Source organism: Miniopterus natalensis, chromosome 16, assembly GCF_054644295.1.
Source record: "Miniopterus natalensis isolate mMinNat1 chromosome 16, mMinNat1.hap1, whole genome shotgun sequence".
Classification (NCBI taxonomy): Eukaryota; Metazoa; Chordata; class Mammalia; order Chiroptera; family Miniopteridae; genus Miniopterus; species Miniopterus natalensis.
In genome coordinates this window covers 20,895,885-20,918,797 of record NC_142096.1, presented here as the reverse complement: position 1 = coordinate 20,918,797, position 22,913 = coordinate 20,895,885, and the positions used below count along the sequence as shown (strand labels likewise).

The following is a 22,913-nucleotide window of genomic DNA, read 5'->3' as shown; positions in this document are numbered from 1 at the left end:
ACCTTAAAATGCACATACTGAGCACAGGGAAAACCACCCGTGAGGTCTTACCTGGGGATCTTTGAAGTACATTTCATACAACTGAATGGTCCGACGACTAGCTTGACTCCCATGATACACAACCACGTTCAACTCTGTCCAGGTCCGGAATTCCCTTTCCCAGTTGGGGATTGTGGACAATGGAGCAATTACTAAAAAAGGGCCATGGATTCCTTTCAAATATATCTCATAGAGAAACGTAATGGACTGGATAGTTTTTCCCAAACCCATTTCATCTGCTAAAATGCAGTTTCGCCTTTGGGACAGAAATAGAACAAGGGAAGTTTAATGAGTACAGATGTTAGTTACTGCTTTCTTTTTACAAAACATGCATTACTATACTCACGAATGCCTATCTTAGATGTTTTTCTTAGATTCAGTAAAATAACACATTTTCAAACAAAATATTCCAAGAAATAACATACATTTTTACATACTTTTATCAATCTCTGTATTATCTGTTGAATAAGTAATAAGCATAATTCCAACATTTGCTGTTTTTTTATAATCTTCTTAGAGAGTTAAAATGTTAAGTTATATTTGAATACTATTTTCAATAACTACAAAGGAAAAAACCATAGGCCTTTTGAAAAGTGAAGGAAACTTGTTTTACATACATGTTGTACCAATTGAAAAGTAGCCAGTTTACTCCCTCCAACTGGTATTCCCTGAGTTTGTTATTGTTTTTATACTCCCTGGAACTCTCCGATTTCTTCCAATCCTCAGCAGGAGGTCGCTCCTGTTTCAAATAAAGTAAATCCCATTAGCGGTTTCTCAAAGACCACACCACAGTGCCGTTTTCAAATGAAATCCCCTACCCCTTAGCCAATCCTCACCACGCGCTCCGTTTCCGGCTCCCTGGACATTAGTTTCTCAAACTCTTCGATCTTTGCTTGGTCGATGTCCTGCCTTAGCTCCCAAGTGCTGTCTTCGTAAGGCAGGGAGCACCACTTCACCAGGTAGTGAGTCACGGGCTGGGGCAGGGTTAGGGAAATCAGAATTGGATTCATTTGACCAAAAACTATATGCATAAAAGAAAAAACGTGCTCCACTTCATTTATCAATAGACACCACCCAAGAAACAGTAAGACTGAGTGGGCAGAAGTGTTAAAAGTACTCTTTAGTTATAGAGTCTCAAGCCTAAACCGGAAATTGTCTTATTGAGTAGTAGTATCAGAACAAATTAATTTTTATCTAAGTCACTGGTAAGTAATGTTCAAAAGCCAAGAAGTATAAAGAAATGTCTAGTAAATAACAGCTGCATTTGAGCCTGTGCAAATCACAGATGTATATGGTAAATTATCTTAGTGTATTTATATATATATATATATATATAGACACACACATAATTGGTTAGCTTCTTAAAGAAGAAGAAACTGGCTTGAATTTATAAGGATCTCTGCCTTTTTCTTAAAGAGAAAAGTACTGTTTGTATCCAATCACTTTAAAATAATGTGTTTGAGTCCTGGCTGGTGTGGCTCAGTTGGTTGGCATCCTGCTGTGCACCAAAAGGTTGTTGGCTTGATCCCCGGCCAATGCCCGGCCGGGGCGTGCAGGAGGCAGCTCACTGATGTTTTGCTCTCACACTGATGTATGTTTTAATTTCTCTCTCTATCTCTCCCTGCCTTCCTCTCTAAATTGTAATTTAAAATCTTAAAAAAAAAAAAAAAAAAAGTGTTTGAGCTCTAGAAGATTGGGGAGCAAAATATTTTGTGTAGTACAGATCAACAGAATTTCCTTTGTCTTTTCTTTTAGAAAATACTTGGTTCTGTTGACCTTCATTTCAGGACCAAGGTACACTGACCTGATTGTGATGTTAAAAACCATTGGCTGTACTATGTAAATATGCTATGAAACAGATTTTTTTAAAGTAAAACTAAACAAAAATTAAAAAGTCAAAAATCATGTTACAAATACAGTCTTCACTTTATAATATCCTCTATGCACCACATTAAATGCAGTTCATCAACTTCATTAAGGATGTCCAATGTTAAATAACATTAAACTCCATTCTTTTACAACAGCACTTGTAATTACATAAGGAAAACTTGCACTACATAACAGATGTATAACAAAATGTATTGAATTCTTTTTATTGATCATATTCTGGAATTGTGCAAAATGTCAATGTATTTGTTTCTTATTGAAAATTGATTTTTTAAAAAGCTCGCAGACTAAACATAAACACATTTAGCACCATTATTAAGTCATAACACCAACATTAAGTCAATTAATTTCAGTTAAATTTAGAACAAGTGTGCCATGATCCAAGGCTCTGACCAGGGCCAGATCTAGGGTTTCCACGATCATTCTCTGTAAACACACATAAGCTGTCTGAGTCTCCGCCCCTGAATACAAATGATCTGTTACCTCTCCCCGGTCATCTGTGCTACGTGCAAAGTCCATTATCCGGTCAACCTCCACATAATCTGGATTAAAAAGCTCATCTTCAATCTGCATCAAAGGAAAACAAGTTAAAATGTTTATGCAAGTCCTAAGAGTAAACACTATTTCAGTTTTTACCCGGCAGTAATATTTTGGGTCACAGCAACACAAAATTTATATTTGGCAAATTCTTGTATATTAATTGAAATGCTACAATTTAGCAAAATCATCCCCCATGAGGAAATCAGACTTCTCAGACTTTGTTAACTGGGCCTTTTAATTACTGTGTGAAACCTTTTTACTGTGAGAGAATGTTTAAGAATATTTTAAATGAAGTGTGAAATTACAATTCACTAATGAGCAATCCAAAAGGCTTATGGCATGCAATGCATTTTGCATTCTTGAAACTACAGCTTGCAATAAAGAACCAGAGCCATACACAGTAAGTGTTATTGGAATCGTCTAACTCCTGAAGTTGTCTGCTGCCTTATAGCATCATTTATAGAACATTACTCAAAAGCTAAAAACACTGAAACCAGTGAATTTCATATTTTAGTGTGAACAGAGTTTATGATGTTTGATTGCCTTTGCCAATCAATATCAGTACCACATTTGAATACAGTCTTGTCATTAAAGGTTCTAATGATTTACTTGTATAGAATATAGAGCAGTTAGTTAAAAGTATTAGGGATAAAGAAATAAGGCTTAAATAACTAGGTCATTTAGCCAACATATTAACAATTTTTACAAAAGGAAGTAATACCGCTTGCTTGCAAAGTTCCACATATAAAAAAAAGCAGACTATGACTCAAAGGGAAGTTATGGACTAAGCCAGAGTCAGGTAAGTTGAAAAACAGAAGACATATTATTGTATTCCTACCAATTAATTTACGAGTAATATAACTGCATTAAAGTGCTTTGCAAGGACATATGAGAAGTCACTCAGGCACCGTTTGTATCCCCTGAACTACAGATTGAAAGGATAAGGTGCTGGATCACAGTTGGTGCAACGATAACACGATACATCCTCTGGGCTACTGTTCCCATTAAAAGACAGGTTTGAATGCTCTGAACTGTGAACTATGAAACAAAAATCAAAACTACAAAAATGTGTTTCAACTGCCTCGGGCTTTTACATAGAGTTGATTAGTGAGGCAAAAAATTCATTGAAATGTTCAGTTAATTTAAAATGTTAATATATTAATGCACTGGCTCTGTCAAAAGAGTCTAGATTTAGGCACACAATATGTATGTATAATTCACAGACAGCCTAAACACTAAAACTTTCTATAAACTAGTTCTGATGACAAATGCTCCTTAAGACAACAGATTCTTAAACAGAAGCTGACATTGCTGAATGCAGTAAATCCTTAACTTTACTCCTAAACATTTCTATCCTTCGCGCGAGTAATCTATGCATGCCATCACGCATGCAATGCCTTTGCCAGTCTCAATAATCTCTCTGAATAGAGATTTTAGTTGCGGCAGACTTATAAGGAAGCATAAGGTGAAACAAAGAATACAAAAGTAGCCATAACTTCGCATGGAACACCTAAGTCCAGGACCATCTACGAGATATGGACAAATAGGGGTGTGTGTGTGTGTGTGTGTGTGTGTGTGTAAGAGAAAGAGGAAAGGAATCTCCTTTACCCTTTTCTGCTAACCCTCAGATTCTCTTTTCAGACTTCCATTCAAAATCAAAACTTCAGACTCTAGTGGAGAAGTTACCAGCAAGACAACCTTGGTGCAGGTGATTCACAAAGACAGACCCACACAGACAGGCTACAGAGCCAGGGCCAGGCACAAGTCCCTAAAGCGCATCTGACTCCAGCAAACGCAGTCCAAATAAATTTAATAAACAGAACCAGGATCCAAGGCTGCGGGGGGTAAGTTACCAGGGCACGCTTTCCTGTTCTGTGCCACTAATCCATAGAAAAGGTCAGCAGCACATACATGTCCCTTTCTGAAAGGGAAGCTAAATTATTTCAACCTGTCCAATGTCACAGACATTTAACCTTAGTTTCATTAAGAAGGGCATGAAAAATAGAACTTCCCATTATTTTCTTAGAAACTGCCCTTTCAAATAATCACCTAAATATTCTCCAAGATGTAAGGAGTGAGTCACATCCGCACACCTCCCTTCCCCGCAGTGCTAACTGCTGCACTGCAAAGAAGCTTAATACTCAGAATAACAGAAGTGGTGATACAGACATATGTCCAGTAAAACAACCACCGCCTGACCCCCCATCTAATACAAACTTTACAATCTGCCTGTAAATCATGTAAGATACGCATGGAAATCAGATTCCAGGGGAACACAGACCTGTCACCTGAGATTATAAGGATTTTATGACATAAAAGTACTGAACACTCTTCTATCCCTGCCCCTATCTCTAAAAAAGAGGTGGGGGTGTAAAGCAGGCTGTTAAACAGGTATTATTTTGCATCACATTTCACACTTCTTTACATTTTACATTCTGTTAACTTCTTTATGGAGAAGAAAACTAATAAATCAGCAACTTTAATCTTTCAGTGTGAAGGTTTCTCTTTTATCTACTGGAGGCTCTAAGTGAAACCAAACTGGTGAGCAATAGTCCAGAGCCCCCAGTAAGCTGTGTGTGAAAGCACTTTTTTAAACATAGTTAACTATCTGAGGGGGAAAAGGGGGAGCTTGGCACTTCTTAAAAATGCAGATTTTTCTTCCCTGCCCTAGGTATGGTTACCTTTTCATCGTAATTGATAAACTAAGATAAAGGGAGACAGGCACAGACATTACCCCAACTTCTGTACCACAGCACATCGTTAGTGAAATTTAATTTAGCGAACTCCTTGTAATGAGGCACTGACTTTAACAACAGAAACTTGCCTCGTATTTCCCCAAGAGAAATAAACTTGCATTTCCTAGAACTTGTATTTAATACTTACTGTAGCAGTTTTAACCTGCTAAATCTTAACACAACTTTTGTCTACTTACGTTTTCACCATCTACTAACTGTACTTTCACGACAAGACTGTAATCATACCATCATATTTCCACATAATACCGTAAGAACCAGTATCTTCTAGACTAAGCAACAGGAAAAATGAGAAATTTCCTGTTTACAAATGTTTTTAGCAATAACCAGTTACCAATATGCAAGTAACAGCACCGAAGGAGGCAAACTAGTTTTTCTAAATAAATTACTGAACTAAAATTCAAAATTCAGAACATTTTAATAAAGTAAATACTTTAAAAAAATTAACCACGTATTTCATACCTCTGAAAGGAACTTGTTCTGGCCCTGCTTTGCCTTAAATCGCTTAATCTTTTGCTGAATTCTCTTATCTTTTTCCAGATCTTCTACAGATGCCCACTGACAATGAAGATAAGAGCTAAAAAAAAAATAAATAATAATATACTTGAAACATGTCAAAAACAATTAATCTTTTATTATATATCTTTTTATTGTTCCCCCAAAATCAAGTAAACGGATAATTAGCAAAATAACCTGTTTAATTACTCATAGAGGCTGCTGAGCAACATTCAACATAATTACTAATGTTTGAGAATAAGAAAATCAATAAAACAGTGCCTAAAATTTGCCTTCTGTCTGAGCCCCCAGCTCTCTTATCCACTTCCCATAAAATAAAAGATCCAATAACAAGCTGTTTTCATAAATGAATGGATTACACTTCAATACAAAGCAATTAAAACTAGAGGGTGGCCTTAATTATGAATTTATGTTTTGAGCCTTTTACAACTAATTGAGAAATAAAAGGTTTTTATCAAGCTAAAAATTCAAACTTGAAATAGCAAAGGTAAACCTTCTAGAGCAATCCAAGAGAAAGGCCCACCCCGCCCGCTTTCTGAACACCCATGCCCCCCGACGGTTCCTAATCAGTGCCTGCCCTCCCAGCCCAGTCCTTCCAGCTCTGAAATGATGCCCCTGGTTCCCTTGTGCATTCTCCGTCTCTAATGTGTACCTGTTCTTGCAACGGGCAAGTCGCCTCCCTTTCAGATTCACCACCAGCCTGCTCTGAGCACATGGTGTGTCTTCTCTAACCTTAAGCTTCAGTCCTCTCCACCCTCCCTCTTTCTTCCCCAAGACTCACAGGTATATACTTAATGTCTTATGGTGCCCTCGACATTATTTTGTTTGGTATTTCAACATTCTTTAGTACTACCTTTCTCTCCCTACCCTGACGGCCTCAAGTGTCTCTTATTTCTCTTACTAGTGATGACGTTAAAAAGGAATGAGGTGCTTGAATATATACCTCTTTCAAAATCAAGGTACTACTCTTAGAAATTGTGCAGCCATTATAAAATCTTTCAAAAATGACTAATGATACGGAAACGCTTATGATATTAAGTATCGTGTCATTTATGTTTATCTAATGTTTAACATGCATTTTCAAAGAGAGGACTGATTTAGTCCCACAGTTGACTGAGGGAGATAGGACTTTAAATACACATACGCCTTATATAGATATGAATTGATATAAACCCTGTCCACACATATTCATAGAGAAAAAAGACTAGATGAAAATACATCAAAATGTTAATAACGATCATTTTGGGGTGGTAAGACTGCAGGTATTTTCTTTTCTACTTTCAACCCATATTTCCCAAATTTTCAATAAACAGTACTCAGTACTGCTAGAACCAGAAGCAAATAGAATAACCTAGTCTAGTCTCCAGTTACTGGGTAGAGAGGGGTCTGTGCAGTCAGTACTCTTGTCCTGGCTGCGAGGTGCAGGCCTTGGAAGCACGTGAGCAGGAGGTGGACAGAGGCTTCTCTCTCTCACAAACTGGGCTGAAATTTTTGGTCAGGGACTCTGCTTTACTAAACGGAGAAAAACCACAGGCTTTTCACCAAGATCAGAAGCAAGGTAAGGATGAGCACTCTCCCCACTACTATTCAATATCAGAGTCGAGGCACTAGCCAATGCCATTAGATGAGAGAAAACAGGAGCAATAACTGGAAAATAAGAAGTAAAACTATCTCTATTGGCAGATGATATAATTGCATAACTGGAAAACCCAGGAGAATCAATTAGAAAAGTAATTCAAAAAATAAAATAATTCCAGTAATGTAGCAGGGTATAAAATTAAGTCAACAGCCTCCATTCACACAAACAATGACCAGTGAGAAGATGTCACGTTAGAGAAAACCTCTTTTACAATATTAACAAAGATAAAATACTTAGCAATAAAGTTTAATAAGAAATGTGTGAAACTTAATATAAGGAAATGTTTAAAACTCTCCTAACAGACACAAAAATAGAGTTGAACCAACTGGAAAGATATCCTTGTTTTTAGACAGCATGATTCAACATTATAAAGTTGCAAATTTAACACAATGTAAATAAAAATGTAAATAAGCATTTCTATGGAGCTAGACAATTTAATGCTGAATTTATATATAAAAATAAACATGCAAAAATATCCAAGAAAACATTGAAAAGGAAATGCTCTCAGGAGAAACCTAGATATAGCAGACATTAAAACACAACGTAAAGCCTCTATAAGGAAAACAGTGTGCCACAAGCTTATGAATAGACAAAGGATTAGACTACAGCACAGATCCAGATCCAAATAAATATGTAACTTTAGTACACAATAAAGGTTGCATCTCAAATAGGCGGGGCAAAGATAGACTTTTTAATAGTGCTGCTAGAACAACAATACTTGGAAAAGAATAAAATTAGAGCCATGTTTTACGCCACACATAAGAATAAACACCAAGTGGGTGAGGCACCTAAACATGGACAATGAAACCATGCAAGCCCTAGAGGAAAACACAACAATTCCTCTCTAACCCGAATGCAGAGAAATGCTTTCTAACTATGACTCAAAAACCAGAAGAGAAAAGATTAATAAATATAATGACATAAATGTATATATACATACATATATATATATGTGTGTGTGTGTGTGTGTGTGTATATATATAAAATAAAGTAAAAAGACAATTGAAATGGGTAGGGGAGGAGAGGAAGTTACAATAGATAACACAGACAAGGGACTAATATCCCACATAAAGAACTCTTAAAAATTGAGGAAAGCACAATAGAAAAATGGGCAAAAGACATAAACAAGCAACTGACAAAATAAGATATAAAATGGCATTAAACTTATGAAAATACGTTCTACTTCATTCATAATAAAAGAAAACACTAACTGGAACTACACTGAAATACAATTTCTCACAAAAAGTATAAAGTAAACTATATACTATGTTGGAAAGACTGTGGGAAAACAGGTGCTCTCATACACTGGATTGGAAAGCAAACTGACACAACCCTACGGGAGGAAATGTGACAATAACAGAACTTCATACACCTTCGGCCTCTGAGCTTGCAATCCCACTTCTAGGAACTTGCCCCAAAGCTATGCCTCCAACAATTTGAAAATAGACAGGCATGGGAATATACACTACAGCGTTATCTGTAACTGTAAGCTCCACGAAGCCACTTACATAGGGGACTGGCTGAATACGCTATGATGCAGCCCTGCAATGGAGTACTATGCCGCTGTAACAAAGAGTGAGGAAGACCTCATGAAATGGTGTCCAGTGTTTTCCAGAATATAATCTGGTGAAAACAGCAAAGTGCAAATGTGTACTGCTAATATGCTATTCATTTGTGTGCAAGAAGAGAGGGAAAGTAAGATACAGTGTTGTATTTCATATGTGTGACACACATAATATGTGTGCATATATATGCACGTTCATGGCAAAATTTTGGAAAGGATAAACCTGGAATTAATAAGAATGGGGTGGAAAGGAAGGATAACACTTTTTTGAGTATCCTTTTGTGTACAATTCTGACTTTTGAACCAGTGAATATTCATGAACTTGAATTGTACGTGTCAATGAGGATGGGGAGCAGGGAGCTAAAATGAAAGATAAATACAAATAGAAACTAATGAACCAAAATAAGTATCAAATCAGTAACAACCACACTGAAAGGGGGCAAGAGGAGGAAAAAAACTAACCCAAGGAAATTTTGGACGAAGTATTTAGCCTCTATACCCTCCGGCTAAATCGAAAAAACTCTAAACAAGGACCAAATGAAGTCGTTGGTAGGCTTCTTTTTCACAGAAATATGATCTAGTAATTCGGAAACCACTTCCTGTATATTCTAGGACTGACGAGTAAGCAAGTACACTGTGGAGAGTAAGAGCCAAGTTTCTTGTGGTCAAAGAAGGGAGTTATTAATATCAGCAGCGGAAAGGACAGAAGGAACCCTGTGGCACTGAAATACATTTGGAAGTTATCAATACAAAGGCACTGCTTCTCACCGTTGTTAGTTTGGTAGGCAGGCAGAGGTGTGTGTCTATGTAATTAACATGTGTGTGTGTAACGTGTGTGTATGTACATCATATATACATACACATGTCCATGCACATAAGTGTACACGGACATAAGCACACCCCTCCTAGACCTATCCGCTGAGAGAGCCCAGAAATGACTCCCCAGCAATGAGCACACGTAGGAAAGCTACAAGGTGAGTCTGGAGTATCCTCCTGTACCAGGAAAGCAAGCAAGAGCTCTAAGAGGACAGGACAAGCCAGCTGGAAGGGGCTCCCCATGGCCAAACCTGGGATATTGTGAGCAAAGTAAATAATGATATGATAATAGAGAGTTACAACCTGTTGCGATAAAGTAAAATGCCACAAGTCTACACTGCTGTAAATAAACAAATGGGTAGAAAGGTAAAGTTCCTCCTTATAGTTGAAACCCAACTAACAAATTTAGAAGGAGTGATGACATTAGTAAGTCGCCACTTAGCAGCCATTATCATATTTAATAATCTCAAAGTATCTTTCTACAAGATACTTTTTAATTATAAAAAGAAAAATTCTTTGTATTATTTTTGCATTTTTCCTGTAAATCTGAAATTATGTCAAAGTAAAAGGTTCACAGAAACTGTTGATCTTATGGAAATTTTAATCTCCTTTAGATCTCAATAATGTCCAGTAGGAAACTATGTTTTAGAACCACCTTTGTGCCTCCTCTCATACGACTGGCTAAGGATGGCTGGTCTCCCCTGGCCTGGCAGTGGTCCCTGGTCAAAAATACCGTGACCTCCTCTGGGGTTGCGTACAGGCCAGATTAGATGTTTCCTATGAGTCCAGCACCCCAGTTCCCACTGACCCACACTGATTTGGTAGATGCCTATTTAGTGTCCTTTTATGGCAATCGATACTTACACATATTTGCTCTGAGTTTAATCTGATAAATGTACAGAGAGTTCACTCTCCCTCTCGGGCTTAATTCATTATCTCCTCCTTACCTACCCCCTACCACTTTCTCTATATGACTGTATAAAATCATGTCATACTCATAATTTCCATCACTGTAAACTCATCATGCTCTGAGTCCAACGATGATGACATCTAATGTTTACCGAGCATGTTTTATTGCCAGACTCTGTTATTTCCTAGAACTCTTGCAGTAAACTGGTAAGAGACTTCCTTATCTTACTTGGTAAAAGGTTTTGCTCACAGAACTTCAGAAGTGCACCAGCTCATTACCACAATGCCAAGCGCAACAGCAGAGAATGACAGGAGGCACGAGGCCTGGCACGTTCATGATCTAGGGTAGGGTGAGTTTTCTTACGCTGTCTTGACAGTAACACCAAAAAGCCTCTCTTTAAATCCTAGAATTTATCAACATGGTACTTGAGTTCCTTCCCTTAAAATGTTTGTAGCAAATTTAATGTTTCTGTTATCATTGAGTATTTGTGTCTTTCTTCTCCGATTGTTGCTTAGGCTAGAAAATGGCCTCAGTCGTCTTCAGCAGGATGACTACTGATCCTTGGAGCAATGCCATCTCATCAAAATGTGTGTTTGGTCCCAGTAAACTGCCTACGTTCAATTCAGCTTTTTAAAAGTTATACAATTCAAATTCATTAAACAAAAATTAGAAACAAAAACAGATAAACACAGCTCACTGCATTTCAACATGTGAGTGGTGTCATGATTCTCTAGAGCTCTGGCCTGACAGTGGGGTTCTCGTCTCCAGTGTCTGGCATCCCACGCACAGAGCGGGGGAGGAAGGGAAGCCCCACAGAGGGAAATTCCTTCTCAGGGGACAGGCAAGTACTGCTACTCACTCTCCTCTTACTGCATGAGTTTTTATCCCCTCCAAAAAGAACTTCTTGGCTATACACGAAAGTTAGTCAACTTTTCCACCCATTACACATTTTCCAGAAAAATTAAATTCGTAAAATATCAAACGTTATTAGGCAATGGTCTTCAAAGTTCTAAATAATTCATACCAGTTTCCAAATTCCCAATTATTTTTTATTTTCCTAATATTTTTAAACCATTGTTCAGTACTTTGAAAATATATTCCCCAATTTAAAAAAAAAAAAAAATCAAAAATCTACTTACAAGTTTTTGTATTTCACATAGAATTCCTCAACTTCTACCTCCTCTCCAGATTCCTTCTGCAACAAAAGAAAATTTCAGGCACATACTTAAAACCATCTACTAGAATATTCCAGAAGTAATGACTTACTCCCATATGCACATGAAACAGGAATGACAGAAGCAGCACAGGAGGTTCCTGTAAAGATGATCACATCGTAAGCTGGTGGGCGGCAGTGAGTTGTAGACCGACACACTCAGGCCCTCGCACGTTGCTCGACGTGCTACAGCTTCTAAGACATGAATCATTTTAACTCCTCCCTAACCACATGCAGCTTCATTCACAACAACCTGACCCCAAATCTGGCTTTCTGCCAAACCCACAGTGTTAAGTAGACGCCAAGTGTACCATTTTCTCAGGCAGCAGCCAATTAGCAACTGCTCTCCTGAATGCCATATGTATTATTTTTGGCTGCCTCATGGCAACTTTACATTGTGGGTTTTGTAATGTTTTAAAATATTTAAAAGACATTTATTCCTCCATATAGTTAATAACTCTAAACAAGAAACCATATAAAACTGAACCTTGTGCTTACGCTGTAATTTCAGTGCATCACGATTCAGTTTTAGTTTTACTCAATGGCACAATTAAAATCTCTCAGACAAGATGTCTCACATACATAGCAGCCAAATAAAATTAACACTCCAAATACTACACTGAGGTAAGGTTAACGTTGTGATGAACGCCAGCCAAATCGAGAGTCCCATGGTCACGTTATCAGTAACATCTCCCTTCATCCTGCCGACTGCAGTGGATGCAGAAGGTACCACTCACGTGACACTCGAAACATCTCTTTCAATATGTTTTTCCTTTTGGTTTTAGGCTATTAAACAAGTCATAATATGTAATTTTCTTCTGGAACATTTGATCAGATAAGTCAGGGATGTAAATATAAACACCACTTACAGATGTTTAGGAATCGGTTTTACACTCTCACAAGAGCACCCAAACCTGCCTTGAGGGTCACATTTGGCGAAGCTGTCTAAGAAATGCTGCAAAAAGAAATTAAGGCGAGTAGTAACACGAGAGAAGACGAATAAAGGAGCAGACTTCAACTGGATGACAGGCTACACAGGATCTGTTCAAAGAGACTATAGTTTCCCTCAATCCCTTCAAACTATTACCAGAGATTGTGAACTTGAAACTTTTCTTCCAAACTCTCACATGTATCAGTTAAACCTAAATTTAAAACAGCTTTTCCACCTGCCTAAAGATCATCAAGAGGATAGTACTCAGGAGTGTGGTCAAAACCCATTAATACCTGGTTCTGCCCTATGGATCTATAAATGGTCATAACCATAAAACAGCTCCTTAAACCAATGTATTCAGAACACCGTCTATGTTTCAGACCTTTAGTTGTCTAAAATGAAATGTCTGCTGCATGCCTTCAAGAGCCAGCAACATAAACCTGGAATTAATTTAGAGATGTAGTCTAGCCAAGTCTAGTGACAATCCACCTAGGGCCCACCTTACTTTTTCCTAGCCCCAGTATTACGCCATTCTACTACCACAATCCAGCAGTGATCTCAAGGTATGTTATCTCTGTGCAGAACCGGAGACTCTGGTAGAAAGGCAAAGACAAGACAGCAGACAACAAGGGACAATGGAAAGCCCAGGTGAGCCTACACCTTCTGACACTTCTCAGAGCACATCATGAAATTGAAGCCTAGAATGGAATTCAAATGTCTGATCTGCTGTTTTTACTCTTTTGACACTAACTACATGTTTTTCAATTCTGAAAGGGTTTTTCAAAATTATGTGTGTTTGAGGTGGTAGAAAGACAAGCTTTATCATTGCTCTACTATTTCCTGATTCCCCCTCTTCCCGACCTTTCCTCCTGTCCTGTCTCCTTTCCATCTCACTCTAAGTGGTCTCACTGTCCCACAATTTCCAAATGAGCACCAAAGCACACAGGATCAGCTCTTGAACAACAGATTGCTTTCATTCTGTCTCAATTCTGTTCCCAGAAAGCTCCGACTCTCACAACCATCAACTGTCTGTCCCTGACTCTCGTTAATACCCATTTTCTTGTCATGATCAGCTATTCCTCTGGGAACCTTCTTTGGAGATGCCTAACAAGAGGCCTACAGCAGTCTTGGAGAAGCAATTAGGTTCCAAGGCCTCATTTAGTAGCACTTGGAGCTGGTGCAGAATTGTCCCTAGGGCCCATTGCTTTTGGATGTCCCAAATTATAAGTCTGTGCTTTAACTGACTACACACTGAATTACCTTCTTGCCCTTAGAACTAGAAACAGAACTGTTTTGAAACATTTATTTCACATAAATATGACCATGCTGACCTCTTCCTCATTACTAATAGCTAAACAATTAACAAGAGTGTGAAAATTCATAAGCCCTCAGGAGCATTATTTTAATTATTCTAAATGGTGGTCAGTTTGACCAGCCTCTGGTGACAGCTGAAAACAGCTCCAACCCCTACCCCCAATGCCTTAATTTGCAGAAGCTACTTTATAAAAAGCATACACAATAAATAACTGAGTCAAGACCTATTTCTGTGCACACACAAAATCCAGTGGACTTTATCCCTTGGTACAGTTACCATTAAATATGACAGCCCTCTAAAGTAATTTTACATGTTCAACAGAATAATTTAAGAAAAGGGTTTATCTTTTCAGAAGACTCCAAAACTAGTCTATCAAAATCCTTATTACTCATAGGATCATTACAGTTCTAAACATATTGAGCCACTCTTGTCTCACTGTCACATGAACCAGAAACCCTGATCAGGCAGTAAAGTGACTCCTCCAGTCACCTGGACCCTAAACCAGCCACCTAGCCTGGAAGAATGAATGGCCTTTCCTAAGCAACTTATTAGTGAACTAGGCAGTCACCCTGGAGAAACAAAGCTACACTGGAGTACATAAAAAAGAAAAAAACTATCCTAACGCACAAAAGAATGAGAAAGTACCTCAGTAAAGTATCACAAAGGTATGAGCCCCTCCTACTTCTGGGCCAACCCACCACATATTCCATCAGAGACACCAAATCACAGGTTTCCGCACGGAGAAAATAGGGGCATCAGAACATATGGGATGAAGACTTTTGCCTTCCTTATACTCTGTTTTTGGGGGGTTTTTGCTACTGAGTTCAGCTAAAGAAGATTAAAACAAGCAAGCACCTTGGAATTTAAAATAAGCTCTCAAGAAAGAAAATATTATCATGCAAAGAAAAATAAAGAATTTTAAGAAACAGTCAGAATTGACTTTTGAAACAATTCTGACCTTCTGATACAGAAAGGGCTTGAGTTCTCCTCAAAGCAGAAAGGGCTACCTGACGATGGAATGTGGAAAACGAAAGAATTAACCTTGATGCTACCCAAAAGTCCATTCTTAAATCTACCTCAAAATTCGAGCATCAACTATATACCCCTTGCACTGGGTCTCACCCACATTAATTTGGGTTTGGGGCAACATACACACCTGAGCTGCCCCTATTTAACAGGAGGTGCTGAATTGGGGGGGCGGGGGGGTTGCCAGGAGCTCTGGGAGTCTGCAGAATCCATTGTAACAGATCATCCCTTCGGGCTACAGTGATGAGGTCAGCTGACTCTGAAAGCCATTAACTGAGTCCCCACTATGTGTCAGCAGGGTCAGCTCAGAGAGCTCATGGCCAGTTTCTATAGCGCTGCCAGTGGGAGATAAAGGCACCTTCTCAGAGCTACTTCTTCAATTATTCATGGTAACAGGAAACAGGCCAGCAGGCATAGCTAGAATCCACAGGAAAATCTCAAATTTCCCTGTTTCTATTTGCCACACTTTCCTCCGTTATTAAAACTGATCACTAACATAACTATTTCGAGAACATTAGCAGTTTAAAAAGTTAGTACCTGCTAATGTGTACAACCTTCTAATGTGTGTTGTTGTTTTTTTTTATTATTGTCCTGTATGAAATACCGGTAATTTTCAAGCAATTCAATGAGCTCCACATCTCCTCTTTATTTTAATCATACCTCAAAGGCCTATCTTCCCCTCCAGAGAAATTTTTCCATTAATTTTCTCCATCCTAAAATTCACCAAGTCAACAATACTCCACCCTCATATAGAATTATAGTAATATTAAATTTCTATGATAAGATAAACCTGGTCGTCTGTAAATGGTAATACTCATTCCTAAACTCTGGGTACCTCTCTTTTTAAAGTAAAAAGAGAAAAAAAAGAAAAGAAAGCCCTCAAGTGGGCAAAACAGAAGGAAAAAAAGCAATGTCCTACATAATGCATAGTCTAAGTAGCTCTGAATAATAGAGCTAATTATAATTTCAACCCCCCAAACCTGCTGAGTATGCCTGCCGAAGCACTTTTAACTGAATGAAAATTAATATATCCCACCCACACCACACGCTATTTACTCAAACAAGTCACTTCAGTTCCGTGAAGGGGGTTATTCTTTAAAGCGTGTCAAGTATTTAAATTTTTACCATATATCTACAATTCACAAATTAACAGTTCTAGAATCATTAGTAGGACAAAAAACACAACCTTTCTAATGAGTTAAGTAGTACTCATTTCTGCTTGAACAGGTGGGAAATTTGGTTGAGATTTAATTCATCAGAGAGGAAATTGGCATGTTCAAAGAGTCACCAGACAGCCACTCCACATACCCCTCCACACCCTCTACACTCAATCTGAATGTGAATAATACAAAAGCAAAGAGTATTGCAATAGAGTAAAGAGAAGTTTACTGCTGGGGCGATACCATTTTCAGCCTATCTAGATCAGCGGTGGGAAACCTTTTTTCTGCCAAGGGCCATTTGGATATTTATAACATCATTCGAGGGCCATAGAAAATTATCAACTTAAAAATTAGCTGTGAGAAAAGCTCCTATATTTATTGAATTTCGAGTCCTGCGGCAATTGCCCTGGCAGGGCCAGACCAAATAATTGGGCCAGACGTTCGTTATCCCTTATCTAGATAGTAGTATTTGAATGGTAAAGGTTTCCTATTTGATAAGCCCGGGATCTCACTTTAAGTCCCATAATCCCTCCATACCTATCCCTTTCAATGGGAAGTTACGCTTTGCATATATTTTACTTCAAAAAAAAAAACAGTAACTGATTTTATGTGTCAAAACAATGAGGTTGTACTTCTACCCACCGTGAACGCAAATAAAAAGACAGACCTGTGCGTTTGACAATGATTCAAGCTGAAAGACTGACTGACACCTGTATCTAAAGAAGACCACTTTCCAGAGGCACCAAAAGCCATATGCTGGAATATGTAAATGCACCTGGATGCCTACGCAATTCTTCAAACTGAATCAAGCATTTCCTCAAACTGGGCAAGAAGAGAGATGGTTGGGATGAAATCAGGAATCTCAATTAGTAAAGGAAAACACAGTGTTACTGAAATTCTCTGTCACAAAGTATGTGTCCCTCAACAACAAAGTCATCAGACTAATGACAGGTACTTAGAACTCGCTTTTGCAGATCAGCATGAATTTTTTAATAATTTTGAAGAATGTCGTATTATCTTCCTTCAAAAATTACACTGAAAATAGTTCTGTATGTCACCTTCACACTGACAAAATATATCAGTGAATGTTTTAATTGTATATGAAAAGTATGAGAAAACACCTATTCCCTAAAATGATAAACCACCATGGGGTATTGGGAGGCAGGGGAGAGCAAGAAACCTTCTTCCTAAGGTAATGAGAGAGCAATTCATGTTTATGATTTTTATGAATAATATTTATGAAAAAGGCAGCCTATAACCCTGAAAGTCCTACACATTTATTTGAAACTTTTGAGTTTCTTGCCTACTCTAAATGGTATAATAAAGCACTGGTTGGTTGATATATTTTAATTTAATTTGGGGCTGAATATCCCAAAGATTTACACTGGGCTATACATCAAATACTTTTAGCATTATCACCAGAAGTATTATTTTCCAATAGTAAAATTTTCAAAGAAAATTATAAAGCCAAAAATAATTTAAAAATCATACATACACTATAGGTTTTAATCACTCCAAATGGTGCTTACCTGTTTTTTCACTGAACGACTACTCATGATTTTTTCTACCACTGGACCTTCTGCATCAACAGATTCCTAAAAAACAAAATGGAATGAATCCATCCAAATGGAAAATATTTCGTTATAAGCTATAAAAGCAAGAAATCATTCCCTTTTAGCATCTACCTCCATACCCTTTAAGTTCATATCCTTTAAAACACTGGGTACAAAGTCGCAGTGGGGAAAAAATATGATTGAAAAGAACAAAAAATCCCACTCTGCACAAAGGCAAAAGGAAGATCTGTGTTTATAACTTCGTGATTATGTGGTTTAATTATGTGGTCTAGCACAGATCCCTGAAGCCAGAGAGCATTCAGAAACTCCAGCTGCCAAAAGAAAATCATCTCTGCATGGGAGCAGCCAAAAACACAACCTTTCTTCATCTGTACCCATGGGGTAAATGCACTCATCACTCTGTTGTTATTGCAGGCAGTTTTTATCTATGGAGGTCACATGAAACGTTCCATAACAATCTAACATAGCACAGATTACCAAATAAAACACAAAACTCCAGTTAATATGCTTTCCAATGGGTTACCAGTTTGTTAACTAAAGAACAGTAATGGTAAGAAAGGGGCATTATTATTATTTTTCCTTAAAAGATCTTTATGATAATCAATCCTGTGTTACTACCCATATTTTATACAAACTATTTTATACATCATTTACATTGCACAGAGAATAAAGTGTGCCCTGCTGGGTACTACAAGGCAATAATTTCATAAAGGGGCTCTTACAGTGCCTAGCAGCAGGAGACAAGCCTGAGTGGTTTATTAAAGTCTCAGAAGCTACAGCACTGAATTCTCAGAGGTAAATTCAGCCTCCTCGCATCCTGGTTCTGACTCTTCCTCAACACAGACCATTAATTCTCCAAAATTGTGTCAAATTACATATCACAGGCTTGTATAAAAATACATTTCCACGAACAAGGCCTTTTTAAAGACGCTGCTAAACAGCGCGTTTCCCGTAGCACGTTCACCGACGCTAGACGAATGCTCCCCAGCTCCAACTCCAGCGCTTCAGTTGCACTTTTTGGGTTCCGGCTACAAAATTCCCAGTCATCGTGCCAGCTGCGGCGAGAGCCACACACACCCGGACGCTCACCTGCTGCTCGGACTGCGAGGTGTTGGAGGGGGAGTCCCTCCCCGCAGCGTCCGCATCCTCTGCCTCCTCGTCGGAAATCTTGAACTCCAGGTCTTCCGTGTAGCGCTTCCTCTTCACCTGCCTGCTGGACCGTCTCTTCTGGAACACAAACCCAACAAAGTGAGCCCAATGCCATCGCTGGTGCGCTTTACAACTTCTCAGGATGGCGAGGTGCGTATTTTTAAAGATTAATTTTAGCCCTAGCCGGTTTTGCTCCGTGGTTAGAGCATTGGCCATTGGACTGAGGGTCCTGGGTTCAACTCCAGCCAAGGGCCCATCCCTCGGGTGCAGGCTTGACCCCCGGCCCGGTCAGGGAGTGTGTGGGGGGCAGCCAGTCGATGTGTCTCTCTCACATAGGTGTTTCTCCCCCCCACCCCCCAACACCTTCCACTCTCTCTGAAAAGTAATGGAAAAAATATCCTCAGGTGAGGATTAAAAAAATAATACTCATCTTGAAGAGAAGCTAGCTTTAACCCTGTAAATCACATAAGACATCATAGTGGCCAATGACTATAAAGGAAATAGGGGTGGGCATTGGAAGATAATCTGTACTATCTTCTGATTATAAAGTTCTAGATAAATACTATTATAATATTATCCAAGGCACCAATAATATTTCAGAGGGCCATTTAAACAGAAGGCTTGCATTTTCATCTTGATCCTAAAATAAACAGTCGGAATTTTTTTGAAGAGATGAAGGAATGAATATCAGAATTAATAACGAATGGCTATGAAAAGTAATTTTGTTTTTAAAATTTTCTTTACCACACTGATTAGAATGTAAAAGACTCGTAACAGCTAGTATTAGTTGGATTATTAGCAAAATGGGATCCTTTCCCATCACAGTGATCAAAACAGAACCCTGCATATCTCTGCAGGACAGTGTGGCCAGTATCTATGAAAATTTAAAACATGCCCACCCTGGACCCAGCAACGGCACCTCTAATAAGCTATGTAGCTTCAGAATATGTGCAAGAGAAACTGTGAAAAAGAAAAGCAAGTCACATAATAAGTAGCTTATAATTCTATTTAAGATAACAAAAAACCTTGTGCATTTATTTGTATGTGTGGATTATCAATACAATGATAGGCAAAAGTAGGTTTAAGTTACCAGCCATCATTACCTAAAACATAAATTGTTAGTGAGGATATGAAATAATAATAATAAGGCAAATAATACAAATAAATAATAATTAATAAATAATAATACAAGAATAAACTGTTTTGTGTACTAACAACTGTAAATCTACTTTTGCTCACTCCTGTATATAAACTCCCCATGACAAGGACATGGTTTGTCTTGTTTACTTTATGACTCAATAAATATTTGCTAAAAAATGAATGTATAACCTGTATGTTTCCAATAACAACAAAAAAATGTGAAAACACACACAATAAATTGTTGATAGCTGTTAATTCTGGGGAGGGAAGTAAATGAGGCAGAGGTAAAGGGTTTTACACATTTTGTTCAAAATAATTCTTATTGTTTAATCTTTCTGATAAAAAATTAGTTTTGTCAGTTAATTAAAAATGGGGAGAAAATAATCTTTTCATTAATGTGTTGTGATAAAATCTAAGATAACTCCAAAATGACATTTTAAATGGCTGATAAATGCAAGATTACAACCTACAAATGAGTTTGCAAAGCGCATAGGAGATAAAAATATGAACAGAGGTAACTCAAACTTTTTCCTAAGAATTATGAAATAAAATTTTTAAAGAGCCCGGTGGATTTTAAATTTGGATAGTCAGACAGAGAGACAAACTGCCCAACCATGTGAACCCAAGGAGGTTCAGACACAGCACCTATGTAGCTTATGCCAGGACCAACAAACAAACCCCAGAGTAGGACTGACTTTTATTAAGTCTCTGCTCTCAAAAGGGGATCTCAGGCAGCTCAAAATACAAACTCAGTGTACTATGACCATCAAATGGGTAGCTCGAGACTGTGAACTCTTAGCCTTCCTTACACTGTCACGGCTGCGAAGACATAAAACACCTTTCTGACACAGGTATTTGGTATAACAGACTTCCCAGTGGCTTAGACCAGAGGGAATCCCTCCTCTGACCCTCCCTCGTCAGCCTTGCCCAGAACAGTGAATTCAAGGTCAAAATGGGGCAAAAACCAGCAGGGGTTCTGCCATCTGTCACTCCTCTCCACATAATGGGGGGCAATTTGACGCTGTAGGCTCTTGAGCTGAATGCCCATGTTTAAATGAGCCCAGACTCTCACTCTGTGACGTTAGATGAGTTATGTTGTGGACCTTTGTTTCCTGGTCTGTAGAATGGGTTAATGATAGTAACTACCTCATGAGTAGACTGTGAAGATCGCATAAGGGAATTCACCTCAAGCATTTAGAACAGTGCATGGTACATATTAATGCCAAATGCAATTAGTAGAATTAAAGTCATCATTAATTAGCTCCACCTTTCCAAAGAAAAATCAGAAAACGGTAAGGCTACAAGGCTACTTTGTATAGCTCCCTTTTTCCCTTCCCAAAGCTGACCTAGGCTAACTCCTGCTCATGGCCACTTTACCATCCCTCACTTCTCAAGAAGACTGCCAATTTCTTTAAGATAATAAAAGAACAGAATTTTAATTTTGTGATATTTAGCATAATGTCTGTATTTTGTTTGATGTATCAATTTAACTAAATTGAAATGGATTAATCTATATTTTCATCTTTATGTCATTACTATAAGGACTAATGTGTTACTAATGATGTACCTATGATGTCTTATCAGGTTTCCATGGTTGGGGCCACATTGCCAGAGTATTCTTTCAGCATAAGTAACTAAACACCCATAAATAAGTCTCAGATAAATCCACTAACACCATTCTGATATTAAAGAAATGTTCCAGTACAATAATATAGGAGAATTTTCTCTTTTTAAACAGACATTTATATATTGGTGAATATAACTTTTATAATGGAAGTTTCTCTTCGTATCAAACTTGTATTATAAATCTATGTACTAGTGATGGGCTTAGCTAGTAATGGATACGAGGTCACTTAATAATAGTAAAAAACCCAAAATACAATTAGAACTCAGCTTTCTGAAATATTTAAGTGTTATATGGCTTCTCCAGTTTCTAAATAATAATTGATCTTAAGTTCATTTATTTTGAGTACAAAAGCTTCTATTAAAATTTCCCAATATAAAATAAAATTATGTATTATATGATATGCTTTAGTATGGTCTGTTAAAATGTTACTATTTGAAAGATTTTTGTGAATCAACATGAAGTGTAAGAATTACGTTTAAACTAGAACTCAAAGCTTTTAAATGGACACTAAAATCATAGGTCAACCTGCTAAACTTGGATTGCTTTAGAAAAGCTATTTATAGTGAAAACAGGTACACTGAAGAGAAAATTTAAATGTTTCCACGATCTCACTGTTGTAGCACTTTGTGATACAATTTTGAGTTCATTAAAATTATATGGCATTTACTGAAGTTTAAATAAACCAATCACAAAACTCAAGAACTTTAAGCCCTTTATGCATGTGGTACAGGAAGGAACACAATACACAACAGTCCAGCAGCACTTCCTGTGTCAAAGACACCGAGAAAGGCCTGCCTTCGGAGCCAGATCTGCTGCTGTGGCTGCTTGTATTAGCTGCGGAGCCCATAACAGTTAAGCATTAGCCAATTAGAAAGGATGCATCGATGTTCATTTGAATTATCAATTTTCTATGACTAAAATGCAGGGGGGGAAAACACCCTGAATTAGTATTTCATAAAGTCCTTTTGAAACTGTATTAAAACAGACAGACTTCTAAAAAAATGGAAGCAGTATTTGTGGGGAAAAAACACACAGAAACAGAATTTTCTTGACTCATGTAAATAAATCCCCTTAACATTGTCCAAATACTATTGTCATAGAGGTCCTAGTTTAA

The 22,913-nt window shown here is 37.8% G+C and overlaps 1 protein-coding gene across 2 annotated transcripts in view; it reads right to left on the bottom strand.

Annotated features, from left to right (window-relative positions):
• The window catches only part of CHD7 (chromodomain helicase DNA binding protein 7), a 177,761-nt gene that overhangs the window by 42,663 nt on the left and 112,185 nt on the right, over nt 1-22,913 (bottom strand). For both annotated transcript variants that reach the window (XM_087825395.1, XM_087825396.1), the window contains exons 5-12: nt 18,973-19,110; nt 17,839-17,904; nt 11,804-11,859; nt 5,682-5,796; nt 2,410-2,493; nt 876-1,013; nt 657-778; nt 52-295 (exon numbers count right to left, since the gene is read on the bottom strand). In XM_087825395.1, coding sequence (XP_087681521.1) covers nt 52-295; nt 657-778; nt 876-1,013; nt 2,410-2,493; nt 5,682-5,796; nt 11,804-11,859; nt 17,839-17,904; nt 18,973-19,110 — 963 coding nt within the window. The remainder of the gene's footprint in view (nt 1-51; nt 296-656; nt 779-875; nt 1,014-2,409; nt 2,494-5,681; nt 5,797-11,803; nt 11,860-17,838; nt 17,905-18,972; nt 19,111-22,913) is intronic.